This window comes from Aotus nancymaae, unplaced genomic scaffold (genome assembly GCF_030222135.1).
Source record: "Aotus nancymaae isolate 86718 unplaced genomic scaffold, 86718_ANA_hifiasm-v0.15.2.pri h1tg000108l, whole genome shotgun sequence".
NCBI classification, from domain to species: domain Eukaryota; kingdom Metazoa; phylum Chordata; class Mammalia; order Primates; family Aotidae; genus Aotus; species Aotus nancymaae.
Window position 1 is genome coordinate 18,309,036 of NW_026988523.1, and position 21,915 is coordinate 18,330,950.

General features: G+C 37.4%; 2 protein-coding genes, 1 long non-coding RNA gene and 1 other non-coding gene across 7 annotated transcripts in view; 1 reads left to right on the forward strand and 3 right to left on the reverse strand.

Moving 5' to 3' along the window:
* The window catches only part of LOC105711612 (uncharacterized), a 24,043-nt gene extending 12,595 nt beyond the window's left edge, over positions 1 to 11,448 (reverse strand). Inside the window, exon 1 of the long non-coding RNA XR_010340383.1 lies at positions 6,374 to 11,448. This is a non-coding gene — a long non-coding RNA (uncharacterized LOC105711612). The remainder of the gene's footprint in view (positions 1 to 6,373) is intronic.
* On the forward strand, positions 776 to 17,939 carry PRG4 (proteoglycan 4). 3 transcript variants are annotated; one of them, XM_012444399.3, is made up of 13 exons: positions 776 to 833; positions 1,374 to 1,478; positions 4,489 to 4,611; positions 5,951 to 6,070; positions 8,414 to 8,563; positions 9,110 to 9,238; positions 10,624 to 13,191; positions 13,834 to 13,911; positions 15,049 to 15,185; positions 15,462 to 15,618; positions 16,201 to 16,398; positions 16,792 to 16,923; positions 17,741 to 17,939. In XM_012444399.3, exons 2-13 carry the CDS (start codon positions 1,403 to 1,405, stop codon positions 17,836 to 17,838), a joined length of 3,966 nt encoding a protein of 1,321 aa, XP_012299822.2. In that variant the 5' UTR covers positions 776 to 833; positions 1,374 to 1,402; the 3' UTR covers positions 17,839 to 17,939. The 3 variants fall into 3 exon arrangements, with proteins under 3 accessions (XP_012299822.2, XP_012299823.2, XP_064226678.1); XM_064370608.1 differs by lacking the exon at positions 776 to 833 and having other exon boundaries at positions 1,372 to 1,478; XM_012444400.3 differs by lacking the exons at positions 8,414 to 8,563; positions 9,110 to 9,238 and having other exon boundaries at positions 777 to 833.
* Positions 15,847 to 15,950, reverse strand: LOC135272352 (U6 spliceosomal RNA). The gene has a single exon (XR_010340513.1). It is a non-coding gene; the product is annotated as a U6 spliceosomal RNA (small nuclear RNA).
* Positions 17,882 to 21,915, reverse strand: part of TPR (translocated promoter region, nuclear basket protein) — a 66,580-nt gene continuing 62,546 nt past the window's right edge. For both annotated transcript variants that reach the window (XM_012444396.2, XM_012444397.2), the window contains exons 49-51: positions 21,638 to 21,756; positions 18,845 to 18,940; positions 17,882 to 18,086 (exon numbers count right to left, since the gene is read on the reverse strand). In XM_012444396.2, coding sequence (XP_012299819.2) covers positions 18,031 to 18,086; positions 18,845 to 18,940; positions 21,638 to 21,756 — 271 coding nt within the window. In that variant the 3' untranslated portion in view covers positions 17,882 to 18,030. The remainder of the gene's footprint in view (positions 18,087 to 18,844; positions 18,941 to 21,637; positions 21,757 to 21,915) is intronic.

The window sequence follows — 21,915 nt, forward strand, 5'->3', positions numbered from 1 at the left end:
GTTCACTGAGCATGTTTTATTTTATTTTATTTTTTATATTTATTTATTTATTTCTTCTTCTTCCTTTTTTTTTTTTTTTTTTTTTAGATGCAGTTTCACTCTTGTTGCCCAGGCTGGTGTGCAGTGGCGTGATCTCGGCTCACTGCAACCTCCACCTCCTGGGTTCAAGCGATTTTTCTGCCTCAGCCTCCTGAGTAGCTGGGATTATAGGCACTTGCCATCACGCCCACCTAATTTTTAGTATTTTTAGTAGAGATGGGGTTTCCCCATGTGGGCCAGGCTGGTCTCGAACTCCTGACCTCAGGTGATCCAACTGCCTCGGCCTCCCAAAGTGCTGGGATTGCAGGAGTGAACCACTGCACCTGGCCTGAGCGTGTTTTAATCATATAACCTTGGTGAAACACTGGGCTGGATGTTGGCAATAGATTGAGATATAGGTGTCTAACACTAGGTAAGTTTCAAAGCCATTTTTGCTAGATTTAACTGGAAAAAGCAGAAGAAAGAAGTTGTTGCTTCAATATACTAGTGAAAGTCTCCCAGAGCTATTTACCATCTCAGGACAATTTGTTCACTTCACTTAGAAATTAGAAATGTGCTCTGGCCAATAAATCTAAATTTATTTTGTAGTAGTCATTTTGCTTAATGGAAGTGTTTTCCAGATGTTGCCCAAGTCTAGTCGTCTGGGCCCTCTTCCAACACATGAGGAAAGTTTGATTTCATAGGTTGTCACTGTTGATTTTGTCTAACCTTTGGACTAATTGGTTCATCCCAGTATATTTGCACTGATATATAAGACTTCCAGGACATTGGAGAAACTCATCTATCCTTTACGGGTAAGTGTCAAAGTTAACTTGCTTCATATGTGTTTTCTTTAGAGGTATTTGAAAAAAATGTATAAGGATAGTAGTTGGAAATTTTTGAAAAGGATTATATTTATGTAATACACCTGTTGGAAGCCTCTGAATTTATATTGAGAGTTAAGGAAAAGTTGGAACAATAACTCCATGATGCTTATTAAATTACATTTTACTGACACCATTTATTATTTTCCTAAGATAAAATTTTAACCTTGCATTGTTAAGTACATGCTACACTTTGGAGTTTTCAGATAAGTTTTCTATGTTAGATATTTCATAATTATTATAACTGTCAGTAACATGGCTGAGGGTGACTTGATTTGTTCTGCATAAGATAAAGTCTAGTGGTCAAATATTTTCTATAGAATTAAAGCTGATTTTAAAAGTCTTGTTTTAAGAATGGGATGGTTTTATTATTAAGTTACATTTTTAAAGTTACTGTAATGTATATAATGCAAGCTTAAGTTAGTGGTGAGATTAAAGAGCAGTTTTCTGATACTGTTGTTTTCTTTTCAGCAAGGGTACCTACAGTACCTGAAACAACCATGGCGTGGAAAACACTTCCCATTTACCTGCTATTGCTGCTGTCTGTCTTCTTGATTCAGCAAGTTTCATCTCAAGGTACCTTAACCATCAAACATACTTTCATTTAACATCTATGGCTAATCATTAAGTCCTGATTTTTATAACATCGACAGAAATAGATTTCTAAAAAGTTATATTTGCTTGAGTTTAATATATCATACAATTTTACAATAATATGAAACATACGTAGCATGTTTATAAGTGCTTTGGAATTTTCATCTTCACCTTTCAAGAGTTTTGAGCTTGTGTAAAGTATAATTTTGGTACTTGTTATTTCTATGGTTCTCCCAAAAGATTAAAAGGTGCAGACAGTTCATGATAAAATTATGCTGGAACTATATAATATCATAAAAATAACTAAAAAAGAAACACATTTAGATAGCATATAATTTTTGCCTATATATTGAATAATTTAGCCTTTCAAATCAAATAAATTATTGATTAACTTATTTTGGCATCATTTAGACACAGACACCATATTATAATAAACTTTACAACATTTCAAATGGCATTTTATTAGTCTTGAAAATGTTCTCTTTCTTACAAGAACAATTCATCCAGGTACAGACATATACAGATATGACTGTCATTTTGTATTATAATATTGAAATTTTCACAGTCCTCCCAAAACAGGTCCTGGATGAACAGTTCTTGTTATTCATTTTTAGAGAATGTTAAAGTACATTCAATGTAATCACATTAGTAAAAGATGCTAGCATGCCATCCAGATGGATTAAGAGTAACAATGCCAAGCTTTGGATTTTCCTTTCCTTTTCTTTTCCTTTTATTCTCCTTTGATAAGCAAACTCAAAGAGAATAAAAATCAAGATTCACGACGGTTATAATGAAATTCCATTTCTAAAGTAAACACTTCTAGTAAAATACTAAGATTCTTATGAAACCTGAATATGAGTGTAACTGCCTGCATAGGCAGAAGCTGCAGAATTGTTTAGATAAGAAAAGATGGGAAAACAAAGGAAAGCAAATGTGAATATTCAAAAAGAATGATGAGTACACCAGTATCTCCAGACCCTTCAGCCTTTTCATAATGATATGACAAGGTTCACAACACTGGGGACACTTTCTAAACCGCCTTTTCCTCTGTAATACGATCAGTTGTTCACTAAACCAATTTTACTTTAATTTTAATTTTCATTAAATAAATGAAATTAAAATTAATGGGGCTGGGTGCAGTGGCTCACACCTGTAATCCCAGCACTTTGGGAGGCCTAGGGAGATGGATCATCTGAGGTTAGGAGTTCAAGACCAGCCTGGGCAACATGGCAAAACCTTGTCTCTATACAAAATACAAAAATTAGCCAGGTGTGGTAGCGTATGCCTGTAATCCCAACTACTTGGAGGCTGAGGCAGGAGAATCAGGAGGTGGAGGTTGTAGTGAGCCGAGCTCACACTCCTGCACTCCAGCCTGGGCGACAGACCCGGACTCTGTCTCAAAAATAAATAAATAAAATCAATGGTTACAATTAATAGCAATAAAGGTAGGACAGAAGATTTCTTCTTTCTCTTTCTTTCTTTCTCTTTCTCTCTCTTTCTTTCTTTCTTTCTTCTGTTTTTTGAGACAGGGTCTTGCTCTGTCTCCCAGGCTGGAGTGCAGTGGCACGCTCTCGGCTAATTTTTGTATTTTTAGTAAAGACGGGGTTTCACCATGTTGGCCAGGCCAGTCTCGAACTCCTGACCTCAGGTGATCCACCTGCCTTGGCCTCCCAAAGTGCTGGGATTACAGATGACTTCTTATGCCAGAAATCTGCCAACTATAAAAGAACAATCTCTTGATACTGTCTTGTCTGCTTCCCTTGCTTTCTCAACCTTTTCTCATTTTCTTTTTTCTTTATATATAATATATGTATTTATATACATACACTATATATGCGTTTTTGTATGCATTATGCATTCATGTATGCAAAAAGTTCTGAAAGTTGTCTTACAATTTACTGTTTTGTTTGCATATTCAGACTTTGTCATTCCTGGACTCTATTAAGATTCGTTTTCAGTGTGTTTCAACATTCCTCTGTGGATTTAAGACATTGCACCTGTCAATTTCTATTCCAGAGATGGATTCCATTGTCACATTCCTGCAGTCATTTCTCAGGGAAAGTTTTGTGTTGTTTTCCAAATGTCTTTTAAAAAATATTTGAGAATGAGTATGCTTTTGTTATTGTTTGCTTATTTGTTGCTGGGAATACCTCTGTTCATGACCTTTATAGTTATGCCCAGTTATTTTAAGGGTTCTTACTTAAGCAGTGGTTGTAAGCATCGGGCTTCCCTGACAGTTTAAAAATTCAGTTATCCCCACCAGTTAAGGAAGAGAAAGCCCAGTATAATTTGTGCTGCTGCAATAGCTTGCTATAAACTCGTCGTCAGGAATGGGAGGCAATGTGGTGGGTGGAAAAATCTCAGGCTTAAAATCAGCTATATCAGAGTTCAAATTCTGGATAGATTGTTTACTTAAGGTGACCATAAGTTAGGACAATTATAAGAATAAAAGAGTTCACTATACTTAATTGGGAGGTATTAATTAACCTATGATGCAAATATACTGTAACTATTAACTAGCCATGTGATACTGAGAAGGTTGTCAAAATTTCTGTATTTCAGCTTTCTTATCTCTAAGAAAGGGCTACTAAATCCCAGAAACATTTTCATAAGCATTAGAGATAAGGTATGACTCAGTACCTGGCATAGAGAAGCTCAATAAATGGCAACTACTAATCATCATAGCCACAGTATCAGCAGTAGCTGTAGCTGCCACCTCTCCCTTAGAAATATCACCCTCTTTAGACAAAGCCATTACTTTGCCTGCTTTTCAAAAGTGTATTTATCATCTCAGTAGTGAAAAATAAAGCGACATGATCGAAATCACCTAAGACAGCAGCCAAATATCAGCTGGGCCTCTTGCTGACATCATTCCAACACCTTCTCGATCAATACAGTTCTCTCCCACCAAGCGGCTTTGTCCCCGTCATTAGATCGCTCCCTTTCTATAAAGCGGTTTGGCCATATTTACGCCAGTATTATATAATTTTAGATTTATCAAGCTGTGCAGGGAGATGTGGGGAAGGGTATTCTAGAGATGCCACCTGCAGCTGTGATTTTAACTGTCAACACTACATGGATTGCTGCCTCGATTTCAAGAGAGTCTGCACTGTGGGTAAGTCCTGAGAGTGAGTGTCTCCTCTGTCAAGCGACAATGTGAGTCTGTGAGACCCCCTTGCATTTCTGTGCAGTGCTGAGACTGAGCCTCCCCCTGCTCCCCTTGCAGTAGTGTTTTCCCACTGTTTCACCTCCTTTGCTTAAGTGCCTTTTCCTTCACTTGCATAAATGTTGCAGCGTATTGTACCTAAGGATGGTGTCAAAGCTTGTGATTACTGGGGAGGGTAAGGAGAGCCTGGAAATCTGTCACTTGCACGAGGTTATTGACTAGTTCCAAGTAAAATGTCTTATTTTAGAGAAAATACGGTGAGTCAGTAGCTATTAAGTAAATAGTAAGGAGTAATTATTTACAATCAGAGATGTCCTTGACTAGTAATGAGGGCTTTCAGTAGTTTTGTCAAAAGAATAGATGAGCATGAAATAATGTTGTGTACTATTTGACTTTTTCATGTAAATACATTTCTAAATTACCTGGAAAAGGCACTTTAAAGGAAAAATGCTAGTGTTTAATGATGAATTTCAGTTAAAACTCGAAGGTCTGAATTTTAAATTATGAGTGGTGTTTCACTTGAATATATTTGGGCCATTTTGTTGTTAATACAGAAACATTTCCTATTCAATTTAAGAAAATTATAATTAAAATTATTTAAAAGGTATATTTGCTTTAGAATTTTCACGTAAAGCTGAGAAATATATTGTATAATTTTTGTATTGGATAGGTAATTATTTCAAATAGGCCTTGGTAAGTCCCTGGTGCTTGTAACCAAGGCTTTTTAAATTTTCATTTTTTAAATGAGTAGTCCTCCCTAATATAGTCCACACTATAAGATTAGGCTAAAAGCTTTCAACTATACACCTTTCCCAGTTCATCATAAGAAGGGTCTCTGCATTACAAAGATTTTTAGGCCTCAATAGTGACCCATTTATATGGAATATATATATATATTTATGTGGAATATATTGCTGAGATCTGAACATTCAAAGCAGTTATGTGAAAAGGAGGATGAAGAGATTCCATATGAAGCGTACCTCACTATTTAGACATTTCCCAATTTTTCACTGTGATACATGTAAATAACTCAGGCACCATCGGGATGTCTCTTGGAGTCTTGAAGGGCAAGAAGAGTTACCCTCAGTCACCATATTTCTTTTTTGACTTGGGCTGTCTCCATCTGGGATACCATCTAATTTTTACTGGATGATGTACTCCAAATTTCAAATAAAAGACTTAGAAATGAACTTTTGGAAAGCTAGTCAAGTCTAAGGTGGGGGCTGTCAAATACATGGGCCTGGCTTCATAATGAATAATCTGTGACTTCTTGTGTTGCTCTGGGTAGAGCTTTCCTGTAAAGGCCGCTGCTTCGAGTCCTTCGAGAGAGGGAGGGAGTGTGACTGTGATGCCCAATGTACGAAGTTTGGCAAGTGCTGTCCTGATTACGACAGTTTCTGTGAAGAAGGTAAGCATCCCAGTACCAACCAACGCTTCTCATTACAGCCAGGTCTGTGCACCTCCCTTCCCATCACTCGTCATGCCTAACACGCAGTCCATCTCAGGCCTTGATTTTACTAACATACAAGCTATTTCATAATCATTTTGTTTTGTGAGTGCCTTTCAACAGCAGCACCTCCTGGTTCAGCCAGGCTCCAGGAACACAAGATGTTGCCAAAGGGGGAACAGAGAGGATGGGGCTGAACATACATGTTTTTTTTCTCTTCTGATATGGTTCAATTTCAGGTTAAATCAATAGTAATCAACTCACCTGATGATTTCTTGTCTCACCCTTGCTGACTTCACGAAGTCAACTATCCTTTGAGCTATCTGTGCTTTTGGCCTCGGTGTTTGAGTATATATTTAAGGACACAATCAACACTTTCAGCTTCCCTAAAAAAGTAAATTTATGAATTAGTTTAAGCCATTAAACGGGTAGGCAAATTGACCTAACATGTCATTAACTGTCACGTTCCTTCCCATTTCTGTAGTCTCCTCAGTTGACCCTATTCCAATTCAGTAACAAGGGATATTCTCATCTTAAAATCATCTTCTCTATGTATAGGTCTTAAAGGACTACTCTAGAGTATAACAAAAGGCTCCAGATTTTACAAAAGATTAAAAATATATATACTTAAATACTGGATGACTTTCCTTTACCAAATGGTTGTTATTAAATTCTACTTTGTTAAAATAAGAGTAATCTGTGGAGGTAAAAGTGAAGCTAAGCTTTGCTTGCATAATCAATCTTATCATTTTATTTAAACAAGCCTGCACCTTCTGCTTCTTTAGAACAGTGAAGAAACAGAGTGGAAAACTTAATCAGCAGAGTTGAGAATGTTTCTTAACTGTTCAATGTTTTCATGGGAAAACATTCCAAAAATAATGAAGACAACACCCTTGTAATAAAAAACTCAGAGCTCAGCCTTCCTGCAGCTTTTAGCAGGCCCCATGATGAGTGATACATAGTTACTCATTACCCTGATTGTTTTGGCTATGACACAAAAATCTAAGAATTTATTTTGGGCAGAGAATGCGCAGGAAGGGAAGATGATTAGAAAGTGATGAGACATTGAGAGAACATTTTGATAAAGATAATACTTTATGCTATGAAATGTTCGGTTGGATTACTTAAAGTTTAGGTAGAACTCAGTGGAGAAAAATTGATGAAGGCAATGCTTGGTAACTTCATTTACAGAATTCATAAGATAGTCAGGGTCCCAACTTAAAATAAGGAAACCACTCAGAGTTTCAATAGTTCATTTTTTAAGTATAATAACCAAACTATCTTGAGATTCACTACATAGTTGTTTCAGAATAAATACTACTTACAGATGTCTATATATCTAAAATCGTAACACTTCAAGAATTAAAGGAATCCCAGCCATCCAAGTGCCTCTGAATGTGAAAGAGAAAACAGAGTCCAGGGGGTTAACTGTTTTGGCCAAGAGCATTAGCCAGTACGTGGCAGATCTGTTTTTCAAATGGAGATACTTGATGTTTTTGTTGGGTGGGAGGAGAAACGAGAGGGGCAGTGGCCAGTTCATGGAGACTATAGCAATGGAGTTCTGAGGAGATGCTGCTGGGAGCAGCACAATCTATTACAACTCTTCTGTACTCAGAGAGTCCCCAGTGCTCTCTGTTTTCTTATCCTTTAGAAGTCCCTCTTCTTGTTTCTAATGATTATAAAAAAAAAAGTTCCATGTTTTCTCTTCTAGACTGAGAAGCGGAAGAGGGAAGGGGACTAAAAGGTTAAAAAGATACATACCACACCATTAACAGTTGTTTATCTTTGGGAAGGGCGGCACATTTTGAGGAAAAGCATAATGTGAAAGTGCGAACTTTTCACAAGAATATTCATGTGGAATTTTTGTAATTAAAAAAAGAAACAAAAGGCAAATTGGCATCATTTAATTTAAATGAATATTAAAACAAAAAAATTTTTTCTGAAGGCAAAAAACCTTCAGAAATCATCTTGAATAAACATCTGAGTTTGTAGAGAAGAAGATGAAGTTCAAGAGAATTATTTGCCTAAGGTCACCATGGTAGAGGCCCGCAGGCCTAGGACTGGAATTCAGATCTTCTGATTCCTGAGATTTTGCTCCCTGTCATAACTTACCATTTGAGAGCCAGTATTTTATAGCAATGCATCCTTAGAATTAAATGGAGTCATTCATGTTGGGCTGCAGCCTGCCTGCACTGGCTGTCACCAGCATCTGCTCTTGAAGCTAGATGCATCCATGTTTTTCACAGTTAGAGCCACTGATGAATATAAACAAGATGTTAACCGACTTGTCTTGCTTGGCCTCAGTGCATAATCCCACATCACCACCATCTTCAAAGAAAGCACCTTCACCTCCAGGAGCATCTCAAACCATCAAATCAACAACCAAACGTTCACCCAAACCACCAAACAAGAAGAAGACTAAGAAAGTTGTAGAATCAGAGGAAATAACAGAAGGTAGGAAGATGACAGATATAACCAAAGGAGCTTTCTTAGATGAAGTAACTTGTAGGTGACTGCTTATCTAAGCCTGTTCTCAGAGAACAGGGTAATCTTAGGAATCATGAAGCTCATTACACTTGAAGTTTTTTGACTTTGCTTTTAAGTAAAGTTTAAGACAAAGTATAAACTCTCAGGTTATTTATAGTCTTTCTCTATTTACCAAACCCAGCATGAGTTTGGGTTAAAACAAATCAAAAGAGACAAATCTTATTATAAAAAACAAAAACCACCCCATGATTTTCTTTGCAGAATAATTAGATTCTGTGTTTTGGAGGATATGGGAAGGTTGAGAGGTACTAGTAATACTGCTAGTATCTGTGATAAGCCCAGGTGCCTTGTTTTTAACTGACAAATGAAAAGGCAATTGATCATATTACTAATAAAAGCAGAACCCAGATACTTGTAGATTAGTAAATAGCACTTTTTGCTGTATTTGGACTGGTGGTTCTTTTTTGTTTTAAATCACAGTTGGTGTGATCAAACTTTCTATTTGATTTATAGAACATTCTGTTTCTGAAAATCAAGAGTCCTCCTCCTCCTCCTCCTCTTCCTCTTCTTCTTCAACTATTCGGAAAATCAAGTCTTCCAAAAATTCAGCTGCTAATAAAGAATTACAGAAGAAACCCAAAGGTTTGAGCATTGATAAAGATCAAAGACTATATCAATGCCATACTAACAATGATTATTTAAAAGTAATGTGTGTTGGCAGAATGAGGACATCTCCATAAGGGGGGAGGGAGTCATAACTTTATAAATATTATCTTAGAAAGTACCAAATGAATACTTCCTACAGGAAATTAGTGCCAAGCATCTAAGAAGCCACTCTTAAAAGCAAAGGATAAGAAGATCCTGTAGCAGTGACTTGGAACCACAGGATGGCACCAGAGATGATTATTTATGGTGTTCTATTGTCATTCTTGTTTACTTGATATCATTTTGCTTCTTCCCCGTCATCTTCCTTGCATTTTCATTTTCCTTCCCCAGCTTTATTTTAACAAACATTTATATACTATTGTTCTAAGTGTTTTATAAGTATTAATCTATTAAATTCTTATAAACCCCTATGGAAAAAATATTACCATCCATATTTTACAAATCCTCTTTATTTTCCTCATAACTTATATATCATATCTGGCTGATTTTTCTCTAGTAGAGAATGCTATAGAGTAGGCTGTTATTGCCCCAAAAGATATTTCCTTTGCTCTTTATTATTTCCTTACGTTCTGGTTCTAAAATATATTCTCTTTCTCCAGAAAATACTGGATTTTTGGATATGGGAGTTTTAAAGAACTCAAATGGTTGTGATTTCCTCTGAAGCATTCTCTCTAGATAAATAGCCAGATACTTAATCTTTTAGTCACCCAGAAAATCGTGCCCAAATCCACCCTGGGGCTCTGTAGTTCACCTGTGGGGTAGCTGCTATGGGAAAGCCTTGATAAATATTGTCTTTTTCTGCCATGGCACCCTAATCTTATGTCCCCTGGGACTTGCAAGTTTAGCTGGGCAGAAGAAAAGGAGTGGCTAATAGCCCTATGTATGGGAACAAGGCTCAGCAGGGACTGTGGGGTGACTGGGGCAGATTGCTCAGAGGTAGCTGTAGAGGCCTCTGAGGTAACTGGTGCAGCGAGATGGCAGTACTAGGTTTCCAGGAGGAAGGAAGGGGCACTGGGCACTGAAGAATAAGAACGGGAAAAGTGAGGGGTAAAGAACATTAATATAAACAGATGAACTAGTGTTATTTATCATGTTAGTAATTTCAAAGTTGCCACTGACTTCCATGTATTAATTGTATAGGGTTTAATTTGTGCTTTTTCATCCCTTATCTCATTCATTCCCTAAAACCACACACTAAGATAGGTTGAGTATTTACCATTTTACAACAAATTAAAGGACATAGTAGAGGTTAGCAATTTGCTTAGACACACACAGCTAGTCAATGATAAAGATGGGATCTTTATGTCACTATTAAAGAAAAAAACTATTTTACACTAATAAGATGCATATTTTTTCTCTAGTAAAAGATAACAAGAAGAACAGAGCTAAAAAGACACATGCCCCCAAACCACCAGTTGAAGATGAAGCTGGAAGTGGATTGGACAATGATGACTTCAAGGTTACCACAACTCCTGACATGCCTACCACCCCACACAATAAAGTCACCACATCTCCCAAGACTACAACAGCAAAACCAATAAATCCCAGACCCAGTCTTCCACCTAATTCTGATACATCTAAAGAGACATCTTTGACAGCCAATAAAGAGACAACAGTTGAAACTAAAGAAACTACTAAAACAAACAAACAGACTTCAACTGATGCAAAAGAGAAGACCACTGCAGCTAAAGAGACAAAAAGTGTAGAGAAAACATCTGCTAAAGATTCAGCACCCACATCTAAAGTGCCGGCTATACCTACACTGAAAGCTGAAACTACAACCAAAGGCCCTGCTCTCACCATCTCCAAGGAGCCTGCACCCACCACTCCCAAGCAGCCTGCACCCACCACCACCAAGCAGCCTGCACCTACTACTCCCAAAGAGCCTGCCCCAACTACCCCCAAGGAGCCTGCACCCACCACTCCCAAGCAGCCTGCACCCGCCACCACCAAGAAGCCTGCACCCACTACTCCCAAAGAGCCTGCCCCAACTACCCCCAAGGAGCCTGCACCCACCACTCCCAAGCAGCCTGCACCCGCCACCACCAAGGAACCTGAATCTGCCACCACCAAGAAGCCCGCACCCACTACTCCCAAGGAGCCTGCATCTACCACTCCCAATGAGCCTGCACCCACCACCGCCAAGAAGCCTGCACCCACTACTCCCAAGGAGCCTGCACCCACCACCACCAAGAAGCCTGCACTCACAACTCCCAAAAAGCCTGCCCCAACTACCCCCAAGGAGGCTGCACCCACCACTCCCAAGCAGCCTGCACCCACCACCACCAAGAAGCCTGCACCCGTCACCCCCACGGAGCCTGCACCCACCACTCCCAAGAAGCCTGCCCCAACTACTCCCAAGGAGTCTGCACCTACCACCTCCAAAAAGCCTGCACCCACTACCCCGGAGGAGCTCACACCCATCACCGTGGATGAGCCTGCTTTTACCACCCCTGAGGGGCCTGCTCCCACCACCCCTGAGGAACCTGTACCCACCACCCCTGAGGAGCTCGCTCCCACCACCCCCGAGGAGCCCATACCTGCCACCCCTGAGGAGCCCATACCTGCCACCCCTGAGGAGCCCATACCCGCCACCCCTGAGGAGCCCGCTCCCACCACTCCCAAGGCACCGGCTCCCACCAACCCTAAGGAACCTGCTCCAACTACCCCTAAGGAGCCTGCACCCAACACTCCCAAGGAGCCTGTACCCACTATGCCCAAGGAGCCTGCCCCAACTACCCCCAAGGAGCTTGCAACCACCACCACCAAGAAGCCCACACCCACCACCTATGATGAGCCTGCTCCAACTACCCCTAAGGAGACTGCTCCAACTACCCCCAAGGAGTCTGCACCCACTACCCCCAAGAAGCCTGAACCCACTACCCCCAAGAAGCCTGAACCCACTACCCCCAAGAAGCCTGAACCCACTACCCCCAAGAAGCCTGAACCCACTACCCCCAAGAAGCCTGAACCCACTACCCCTAAGAAGCCTGAACCCACTACTCCCAAGAAGCCTGAACCCACTATTCCCAAGAAGCCTGAACCCACTACCCCTAAGAAGCCTGCTCCAACTCCTGAGACACCTCCTCCAACCACTTCAGAGGCCTCTACTCCAGCTACCACCATGGAGCCTCCCACTAGCACTGAGAGCCCTGATGAATCAACTCCTGAGCTTTCTGCAGAACCCATAACTAAGACTCCTGCATTGACTAACCCTGAAATGACTACAACAGCTAAAGACAAGACAACAGAAAAAGACATACATACTACACCTGAAACTACAACTGCTGCACCTAAGATGACAAAGGAGACAACTACAACAGAAAAAACTACCGGATCCAAAGTAACAAGTACGACCACACAGGTGACATCTACCACAACTCAAGATACCACACCATTCAAAATTACTACTCTTAGAGCAACTACTCTTGCACCCAAAGTAACTACTACAACAAAAAAGACAATTACTACAACTGAGACTATGAACACACCTGAAGAAACAGCTAACCCAAAAGATACAGCTACTAATTCTAAAGCGACAACTCCTAAACCTCAAAAGCCAAAAGACACCCAAGAAAACCTCAAAGCACCCAAAAAGCCCACTTCTACCAAAAAGCCAAAAACGACACCTAGAGTGAGAAAACCGAAGACGACACCAACTCCCCGCAAGATGACATCGACAATGCCAGAATTGAACCCTACCTCAACAGTGGCAGAAGCCATGATCCAAACCACCACCAGGCCTAACCAAACTCCAGACTCCAGACTAGTTGAAGTAAATCCAAAGAATGAAGATGCAAATGCTGCTGAAGGAGAAACACCTCACATGATTCTCAGGCCCCATGTGTTCACGCCTATAGTTATTCCAGGCGTGGATTACTTACTGCGAGTACCCAATCAAGGCATTTTCATCAATCCCATGCTTTCAGGTATTAAGAATCAGTTACTTTCATTTTAAAGCTGGTAATGTTAGTTTACATCTCTCTGAACCAGAACGCCTTAGTTATCACTCAACTGAGATATATTACCTGACCTTGTTAACTTGAGAAGTTTTACAGCTTCCCTGTAGATAAGCAGAGGTGTAACCATAGTAAGCTTATTCATTATCTAGAAAATAGAGTAATAATTTAGGGTTAGGAATTTAGCATGTGTCTGTGAGCAGCAGAGATGGTATATAGAAAGTCAAAAACATTTAGTTGGGAGTCTATTCTTAAAAGTACAATGCAAAGCAAAAGTTTGTAGTATTATTTTCCAAACTAACCCAATAGGAGGTCAATTAGAACTGAAAGATGCAATTTTACACTCAGTTCATACATCCAATAAATGTCTAGTTTACATGAAGATCAAGGTAACCTGGCCCATTCCCATTCATAAATTATTTCATATAATACCTTTAAAGAGTATCATCTTTAAGTAAAATTATCAAGTATGTAACGATGCAAACACCTCAAACTGTGTCCTTTAACATCTTAGAAAAGGTAAACAGGAAATAGAAGCCTGTGAAAAAAACTTGAAAAGAACATGCATACTTTTCTCATTCTGTTCTATTTCTGTTTTGTTAATTTGTTTAGATGAGACCAATATATGCAATGGTAAGCCAGTAGATGGACTGACTACTTTGCGCAATGGGACATTAGTTGCATTCCGAGGTGAGCTATGTACACATTTTTCTTCTCATCATTCTGTTTTGGCATTTATGAGAACCAAAGCCAAGGAAGAGTGCTAGTTTGGGTTTTCTGGAGGGGAATCTGACTGGTAAACAAATCTCACAGGAGAATCTGAAGGTAATAACAGAAATACTGGATTAAGAAAATTAGACAAAGTAACAAAACAAAACCAAGACCCTAAACTGAAACTACTGAGGTTTTTTCCTACTGTTAAGCTTTAAAAGGCAGTTCAAGTATTTCTTTTTTTTGTGGGGGGAGGGTAGTTCAAATTTTAATTTCATATCACATGAAATGACACCAGCATGTGTACTTGCTGCTTTATTGGAAAATAACATCTCACTTGTGATGTGTTCAAAAGTGTTACACTCTCTGTGGGAGAGTAACAGAAGTTATTTCATGTTAAGTCTCTGCCGTACTCTCTGCTAGTCCAGTCTTAATACGTATTTAGATTGAATCTGAAAACAAATCACACTTGTAGAGGCTAAAGAAATGTTAGTCATTAAATTATAATTCCTTAGCTCTAAAAGAAAGAAATTGAGATCTAGAGAGATAAATAACTGTTAAGTCACAAAGCCAAAAGGCTCATTTTTGAGATAGTCTCCCTCTGTCACCCACACTGGAGTACAGTGGCGCAGTAACGGCTCAATGCAGGCTCGATCTCCTGGGCCCAAGCTATCCTCCTGTCTCAGCCACCTGATTAGCTGGGACTACAGGCGTGTGCCATTATGCCTGGCTAATTTTTGTATTTGTTTTTTTAAGAGACAGGGTTTTGCCATGTTGCCCATGCTGAAACTCCTGGGCCCAAGCTATCCTCCTGCCTTGACCTCCCAAACTGCTAGGATTACAGGTTTGAGCTACTGCACCTGGCCCAACCTATGGGCTTTTTCTAAAGAAACTAGAAAACTAAAATATCTTAAAGGTTGTGCTAAATTTCGGACTTGGGAAATATCTGCTCTCAGAAATGTTCAAATACTACCTTTTGTATCTGACTAAACTTCCAGTCACAAAATTAGTAACGTTTTTCTTTATGAAAACATTTTTTTTTTTTTCCATTTTGGTTTCTTTTGTGATAGGTTTTAGCATTCAACTTGCAGGCTGATGTCTTTCCTTAAATTTTAGGTCATTATTTCTGGATGCTAAGTCCATTCAGTCCACCATCTCCAGCTCGCAGAATTACTGAAGTTTGGGGTATTCCTTCCCCCATTGATACTGTTTTTACTAGGTGCAACTGTGAAGGAAAAACTTTCTTCTTTAAGGTAACACAAATATTTTCATGAGAGAAATTTAATTATAATTTCTAACTGCATTATTACAGCATTAATCACCTTAACCTCCAATATTAATGTCCCCACTTTTAAATAAACTACTCTGTCATCAAAATGTAATCATAATTCAACACAATTTGATAACATTAATGGTCAACATTCACCTATGTAACTAGGTTAACATATTCTATAGTGGAATCTAGAAATGAGTTCCTAATCTTTTTTTCCCCAAAGTTGCTAACATAATTTACCTTTTTTAATTCTCAGGATTCTCAGTACTGGCGTTTTACCAATGATATAAAAGATGCAGGGTATCCCAAACCAATTGTAAAAGGATTCAGAGGACTAACTGGACAAATAGTGGCAGCACTTTCAATAGCTAAATACAAAAACCGGCCTGAATCTGTGTATTTTTTCAAGAGAGGTATGTGTTACATAACTGAGATCACAAAACTTTTAAAGAATTATACTCAGTATTTTCATTTATTATTGGGTTTATTGTCAAAAGTTATCTTTAATGGGTGGAATCAAATATTTTCAGTGAAAAAAATAAAAATTGAGGGTAGTATTCTTATGGCCCTCAATTTTTATTTAGTCTTCTTGACAGGCAAATCACAATTCATTTGAGTTTTCAGGTCACAGATAGAATGTCATCATTTACTTTCGCTTCACAAATGTGCATGTTATCCTTGCACAGGGACCATGCTAATCACTGTATCATTCTAACTTTAGTGTATGTGCTACCAAAGTGAGCACTTGTCACTTTCAGTTGAAATTAAAATATATAACTGTGTAATCTGCTGCATTTATTCAGTCAACAAATATTTCAGGGTTTAATAATTATTTTTATAATATTCTTGACTAATAGCCATCATTAATATTGGCATATTATATGAAAAATAAGAACAAAATGGACTGCTTCTTATGCACTGTAAAAGTTCTTTTCCACCTTTTCTGAGGGGATTAACATTAATCATTTTCCATGTGATATTCTAATACATAACAGGTGGCAACATTCAGAAGTATATTTATAAACAGGAACCTGTACAGAAGTGCCCTGGAAGAAGGCCTGCTCTAAATTATCCAGTGTACGGAGAAACGACACAGGTTAGGAGACGTCGCTTTGAACGTGCTATTGGACCTTCTCAAACACACACCATCAGAATTCACTATTCACCTGTCAGACTGCCTTATCAAGACAAAGGTAACATTTTTATTGTGTTAAAAAATCTTTAAACATAAAGTAGATGTAATACAGTTTCTTATACAGTAAGGCTTATGAAATATAAATACTGATCAAACAGCCCTAATAATTTAAGTTTACTGATGAAAAACTCATCCACTTGCCTTACTGAGTAACAAAGACCAATACTTTCTTTTTCCTTGTGGGTAAGAAAAGCAGTTCATTCAGGTTTGTTAGTTATAACCAATACTATTTATCAAGTATTTCTTAACAAGAACATTATATACCAATCTACAACCCTCAATAGTTGTACATCAGAGGGTAAAATCAGATTAAAACTCAGATCTGTCTGGCTGTTTCCAAGATAGGTAGTGCGTTGCCTTTTAATCTGGTATTTTTTATTAAACTTGTCAGCTACAGATTTCCTTCATAATGAAGTTAAAGTGAGTACACTGTGGAGAGGACTTCCAAATATGGTTACCTCAGCTATAGCACTGCCTAATATCAGAAAACCTGATGGCTATGATTACTATGCCTTTTCTAAAGGTAAGTTATTAACTAATAGCGTCCCAAGGAGGTGGTATCATTTGTGAAAATATGAAGATAAAGTAAAAATGCTGGCTGCAATGGTGACTGAATGTGAAAAGTTACACTATGATACTTATTCTAATTGTTATGGAAAAGAGCTAAGACTTTTGCTTTAATTTCAATTAAACTGAATGGCATTGCAATTCAATTCTGCTCTAACCTTCATGAGATTACAATAAAACATCCAATTACTAGAGTAAACTTGCTACTGATGATAGTATTTTACTTCAGTCATTTGTGGCATTTAACAGATACCTTGTTTGCAACAAGGTTATACTGATTTGCATCATTACACAGCCTGTAAAATCAGAAAGAAGTTCCTGAGAAACTAATTTTATTAATTAAATTATATTACTCAGGATGCTCTTCTTTAAAATGCCCAGAAATCTAAGTTATTCTGCCTGTAATTCTATAATATGAATGACATCAGCAGGTATTTTTTAAAAAGAATAAACCCAAGTAAATTATTTTTCAAATTTGGTTACAATTAAATGCTCACTTAATTAAGGAGAGTTGAACCTGATTTTACAAAAAGATGGTGAAAGGTCAATCTTTTGAAACGTCAAAAAAGCTGAAAGGTTGAAAAGTCAACCTTTACATTATCAAATAAATTTAAAGAAATTATTTTTCTTTTTGTTAGAAAGTTCAAATTAATTAGTAAAAACATCTCTATTCAAATGATAAATATTGTCTGAGCATAATAGTCAACACAGTTATTTTTTAGTTTGGGCATTGTTTTCTTTTCAACTAAAAAAATGTTTTCTCTTCCATTTAGATCAATACTATAACATCGATGTGCCTAGTAGAACAGCAAGAGCAATTACTACCCGTTCTGGGCAGACCCTATCCAAAGTTTGGTACAACTGTCCTTAGACTGATGAGCAAAGGAGGAGTCAACTAATGAAGAAAAGAATAATAAATTTTGACACTGAAAAACATTTTATTAATAAAGAATATTGAGACAAGTATACCAATTTAAATATAAAAATGTTTTTAAACTTGACAATCATTACACTAACACAGATTTGACAATCTTATTCACAGTTGTTATTGTTTACAGACCATTTAATTAATATTTCCTCTATTTATTCCTCCTCTCCCTCCCATTGCATGGCTCACACCTGTAAAAGAAAAAAAAAAAAGAATCAAATTGAATATATCTTTTAAGAATTCAAAACTAGTGTATTCACTTACCCTAGTTCATTATAAGGAATATCTAGGCATTGTGGATATAAAACTATTGGGTATTCCACAACTTCAATGGAAATTATTACAAGCAAATTAACATTTTTGTGACATGCGGACAATTTTAAAAGTTACATTGGAAAACATGGAAATACTGAAATTTTACATTTTTACTAGCTAAAACATAATCACAAAGCTTTATCCTGTTGTATAAAAAAATTTAACAATATAATGACAATAGGTAGAGATACAACAAATGAATATAACACTGTAACACTTTATATTTTCCAAATCTTAATTTGGAATGATATATAAAATCTTAATTTGGAAGGATATATTTAAAATATAATTTTATAATTTACAAATTAATTGTATAATTTTGGAAGGATATTAAAATCTTAATTTGAAAGGATATATATAAAATATAACACTTTATATTTTCCAAATCTTAATATCTAAGGAAGAAATCAATAAATATAAAATATAAGCATATACTTATTATATACCTAAGGTATACAAATCTGTCTACATGAAGTTTACAGATGGGTAAATATCACCTGCTCAACATGTAATTATTTAATAAAAACTTGGAATATAAAAAAAAAGTAAATTGGAGGCTTAAGGATTAGAAAACTTGTTCCATTTATTACTATCCCACATTCTATCATGTAATCCAGTTATGTTAGAAATTCACCTCTCTGTCTGTTAAACTGACGACCACGGACACCTTGTCTCAATGTTGTCTGAAGTCTTACTCGTCTGAAAGGCTTTGGTTGACTACTACTAGTATCTATGAAAAACATTAAGATAAAAGGAAGTGAAAAATGAGAAAGCATTTATAATGATGCAAACTAATTACTAAATGAATGCATGAATAAGATGCAGCCTTGTCCATTTGCTTTCAATATTTCTTTCTTTTTTTAAACAATGAGGAACATTTAACAAACCAAAAAGGGTAAATGGTTAAACAACAACAACATAAAAGCAGCACTTTGGGAGGCTAAGATGGGAGGATCACTTGAGCTCAGGAGTTTGCGACAACCCTGGGCAACACAGCGTGACCCTATTTTTACAAAATCATAAAACAATTAGCTGGGCATGGTAAAACATGCTTACAATCCTAGTTACTCAGGAGGCTGAGGCTAGAGGATCACTTGAGCCCGGGTGAGGTTGAGGCTGCAGTGAGCCATGGTTAAGCCACTGTACTCCAGCCTGGGAAACAGGCAAGATACTGCCTCAGAAAAAAACAGAAGCACTTGACTGTTTGCATTTCTTCACTTATATTAATAAATATTTACTTCTTGACTCATTTATCAAGCATAGTGCCAGGTGCTGAGAAATACAAAAGAAAACAAAATATCAAGTCCCTCAGCAATAGCCTACAATAGAACACAAATTATACCTGATTCTTCTTTTTCAGACACCCCAAATGCAATCATTAGCAAATCCAAAATGCTCAAATTTAAATATATATCCCAAATCTGATGACTTCTCGCAACCCCAACTCTACCATTCACCTAAGCCACCACTATATTTTCCTGAATTACTCCAAGAGCCTCCAAAGTTTGTCCTTGTTTCTGTCCATTATTCATTTCCAATCTCTTCTGTACATAGCAGCCAAACTGATCAGATAATGTCAGGTCATTATTTGCGTGAAGCCTTCCAATAGCTCCCGGTATCCATGAGAGAGCCAAGGCAATTACAATTATGTGCTTGATCTATCCTCTCCCGCCCCTAACATATCTCCTGCTAATCTCTGTTCTCATTCACTCTGCTCCAGGCACATGGCCTCCTTGTTGACCCTGAACACAAGCAGACACCTGCTGCCTTATGGACTTGACATCTATTAATATTTTCTTTGATCCAGTATGCTATTTATTAAATAACTGCACAGCTTTGATCCCTTTCTTCTTTCAGGTCTTTACTTAAATGTCACCTTCTCTTAGTGATGCTTCCTATGAAAGTGCCTGCTACATTATCAAGTATTTGTTGACCAAACGAGTAACTACTCAGAACTACATTTTACATTATCAAATAAATTTAAAGACATCTTAATTTCATATTATACTTTCAAAGGGACCAACAACCATATTTTCTCATGAAAGTTCTGATAAGATATAGTAAGTGCCAATTCTCTGGAGGGAAGCCAATTTTTATGGACATCAAAATATAACTGAGGGCACAAAAGCTCAGTAATTATTAATATGATAGTCATAAATTTTTTGAGCCTTGCTGCCTATGAAATGGCTCTATAATTTACATACGTTATTTTAAATCCTGATTGCAAGATTAGTTATGAATATCCACATTATATAAATGTACAGAAATTTAAAGTTACTAGATAGGAAAAGGTAGATATTGGATCTGAACTTAGGGAGGTTAGCCACCAATAGGTTGATGTGTCACATCAAAGCAACTGAGAGGCAGGGGAAGAGATCTTGGGATAGCAAATTTCTGTGATTTTAAAAAAGTAATAAATAACTGAGCAGGTGTGCCATAAAATCTGAAGGTTCCATGGCAGAGTTTGAGAATTACCACTGTAAACAATTCAAAATTAAAATAATCAGAGTGAATGACCAACTACTGTAAATCCTTAATAATAAAGGTAATTCTCTGTCTAAAAATCTGAGATAGATAAGCTAGCACATTGTATTGTTTAAGAGTGGAGTCTCTGGAGCCAGACTTCTTCAGTGTAATTGTTGCTTGTCCATTACTTATTAGCTACTTCACTTTGAAGAGGTTATTCACCCTTTCTGTGCCTCAGCTTCCACATCTATAGAATGTGGATGAGTATCTACCACACTGAGTTGTGAGAATCAAATGAGTATATATAGGTAAAGGGCTCAGAATACTGCCTGATACACAGTAAGTGTTCAGTAAATGCTGTCATTCTAAAAAAAAACTTTTATTACAGGAATAATACATCTTTTTTCAAAATTAACTTCAAAAATTTGAAAAGCCAAACTCTGAAACTGGTTACCTCAGTAAATTTCAAACAATTTGCTTAAGCAACAGAACTCCTACCCCTCAACTCTCCACATCAAATCTCATGTAGAACCCCAGTATGCAGAATAAATAAAAATGGAGCTGCTGTGGTTCAAACAGAGGCAAGGGGCCTGGCACACCCTAGCACTCCTTAGCTTCCCTCCCAGTGTACCCATTGACTACAACCCCCATAGCACCTCTAAAAGACCCAAGAGCTCTACAGAACATCTGTCGACAACCATTATTCTAGATGAAACATGAGTGAGCTATTCTTCTGGGATGGATCCACCATGTCCATATTTCTTATTATCGATGCCAGAATATTCTTAGAATAATGATTTCAATATAAACCAAGTTACCTTTAATAATAAAATCTCTCTTTTAAATAAAGCATTTTAAAATAAAGGAAACAAGGATTATTAATTTGTTACTAATAAAGCAGTGTTTTCACAAACAAGTTTGATGTATAAAAGCTGTATTGCAGTCAAGGGCAGGGACTCACCTACAGATGAGCTGGAAGGAGGGTCCTGGCTGGTAGAGGGGAGATCTGACTCATCAGATGCTTGAACCGGCTCTTCTTCCTGTTGGCTATCAATTTCTAGGCCTGCTTCTGAACTAATACTAATGAAAAGAAAAATTAATTAGAAAATATAAAACTGATTCTAGAGTCTATCCTATTTCTACTCTTTTAAATCTATTTTATCACTTAAGTAATCCAGAGCTCCCTTAAAGAAAAAAATTACAGACTGATTTGGTAACCATATATGTTTTTCAAAGGAG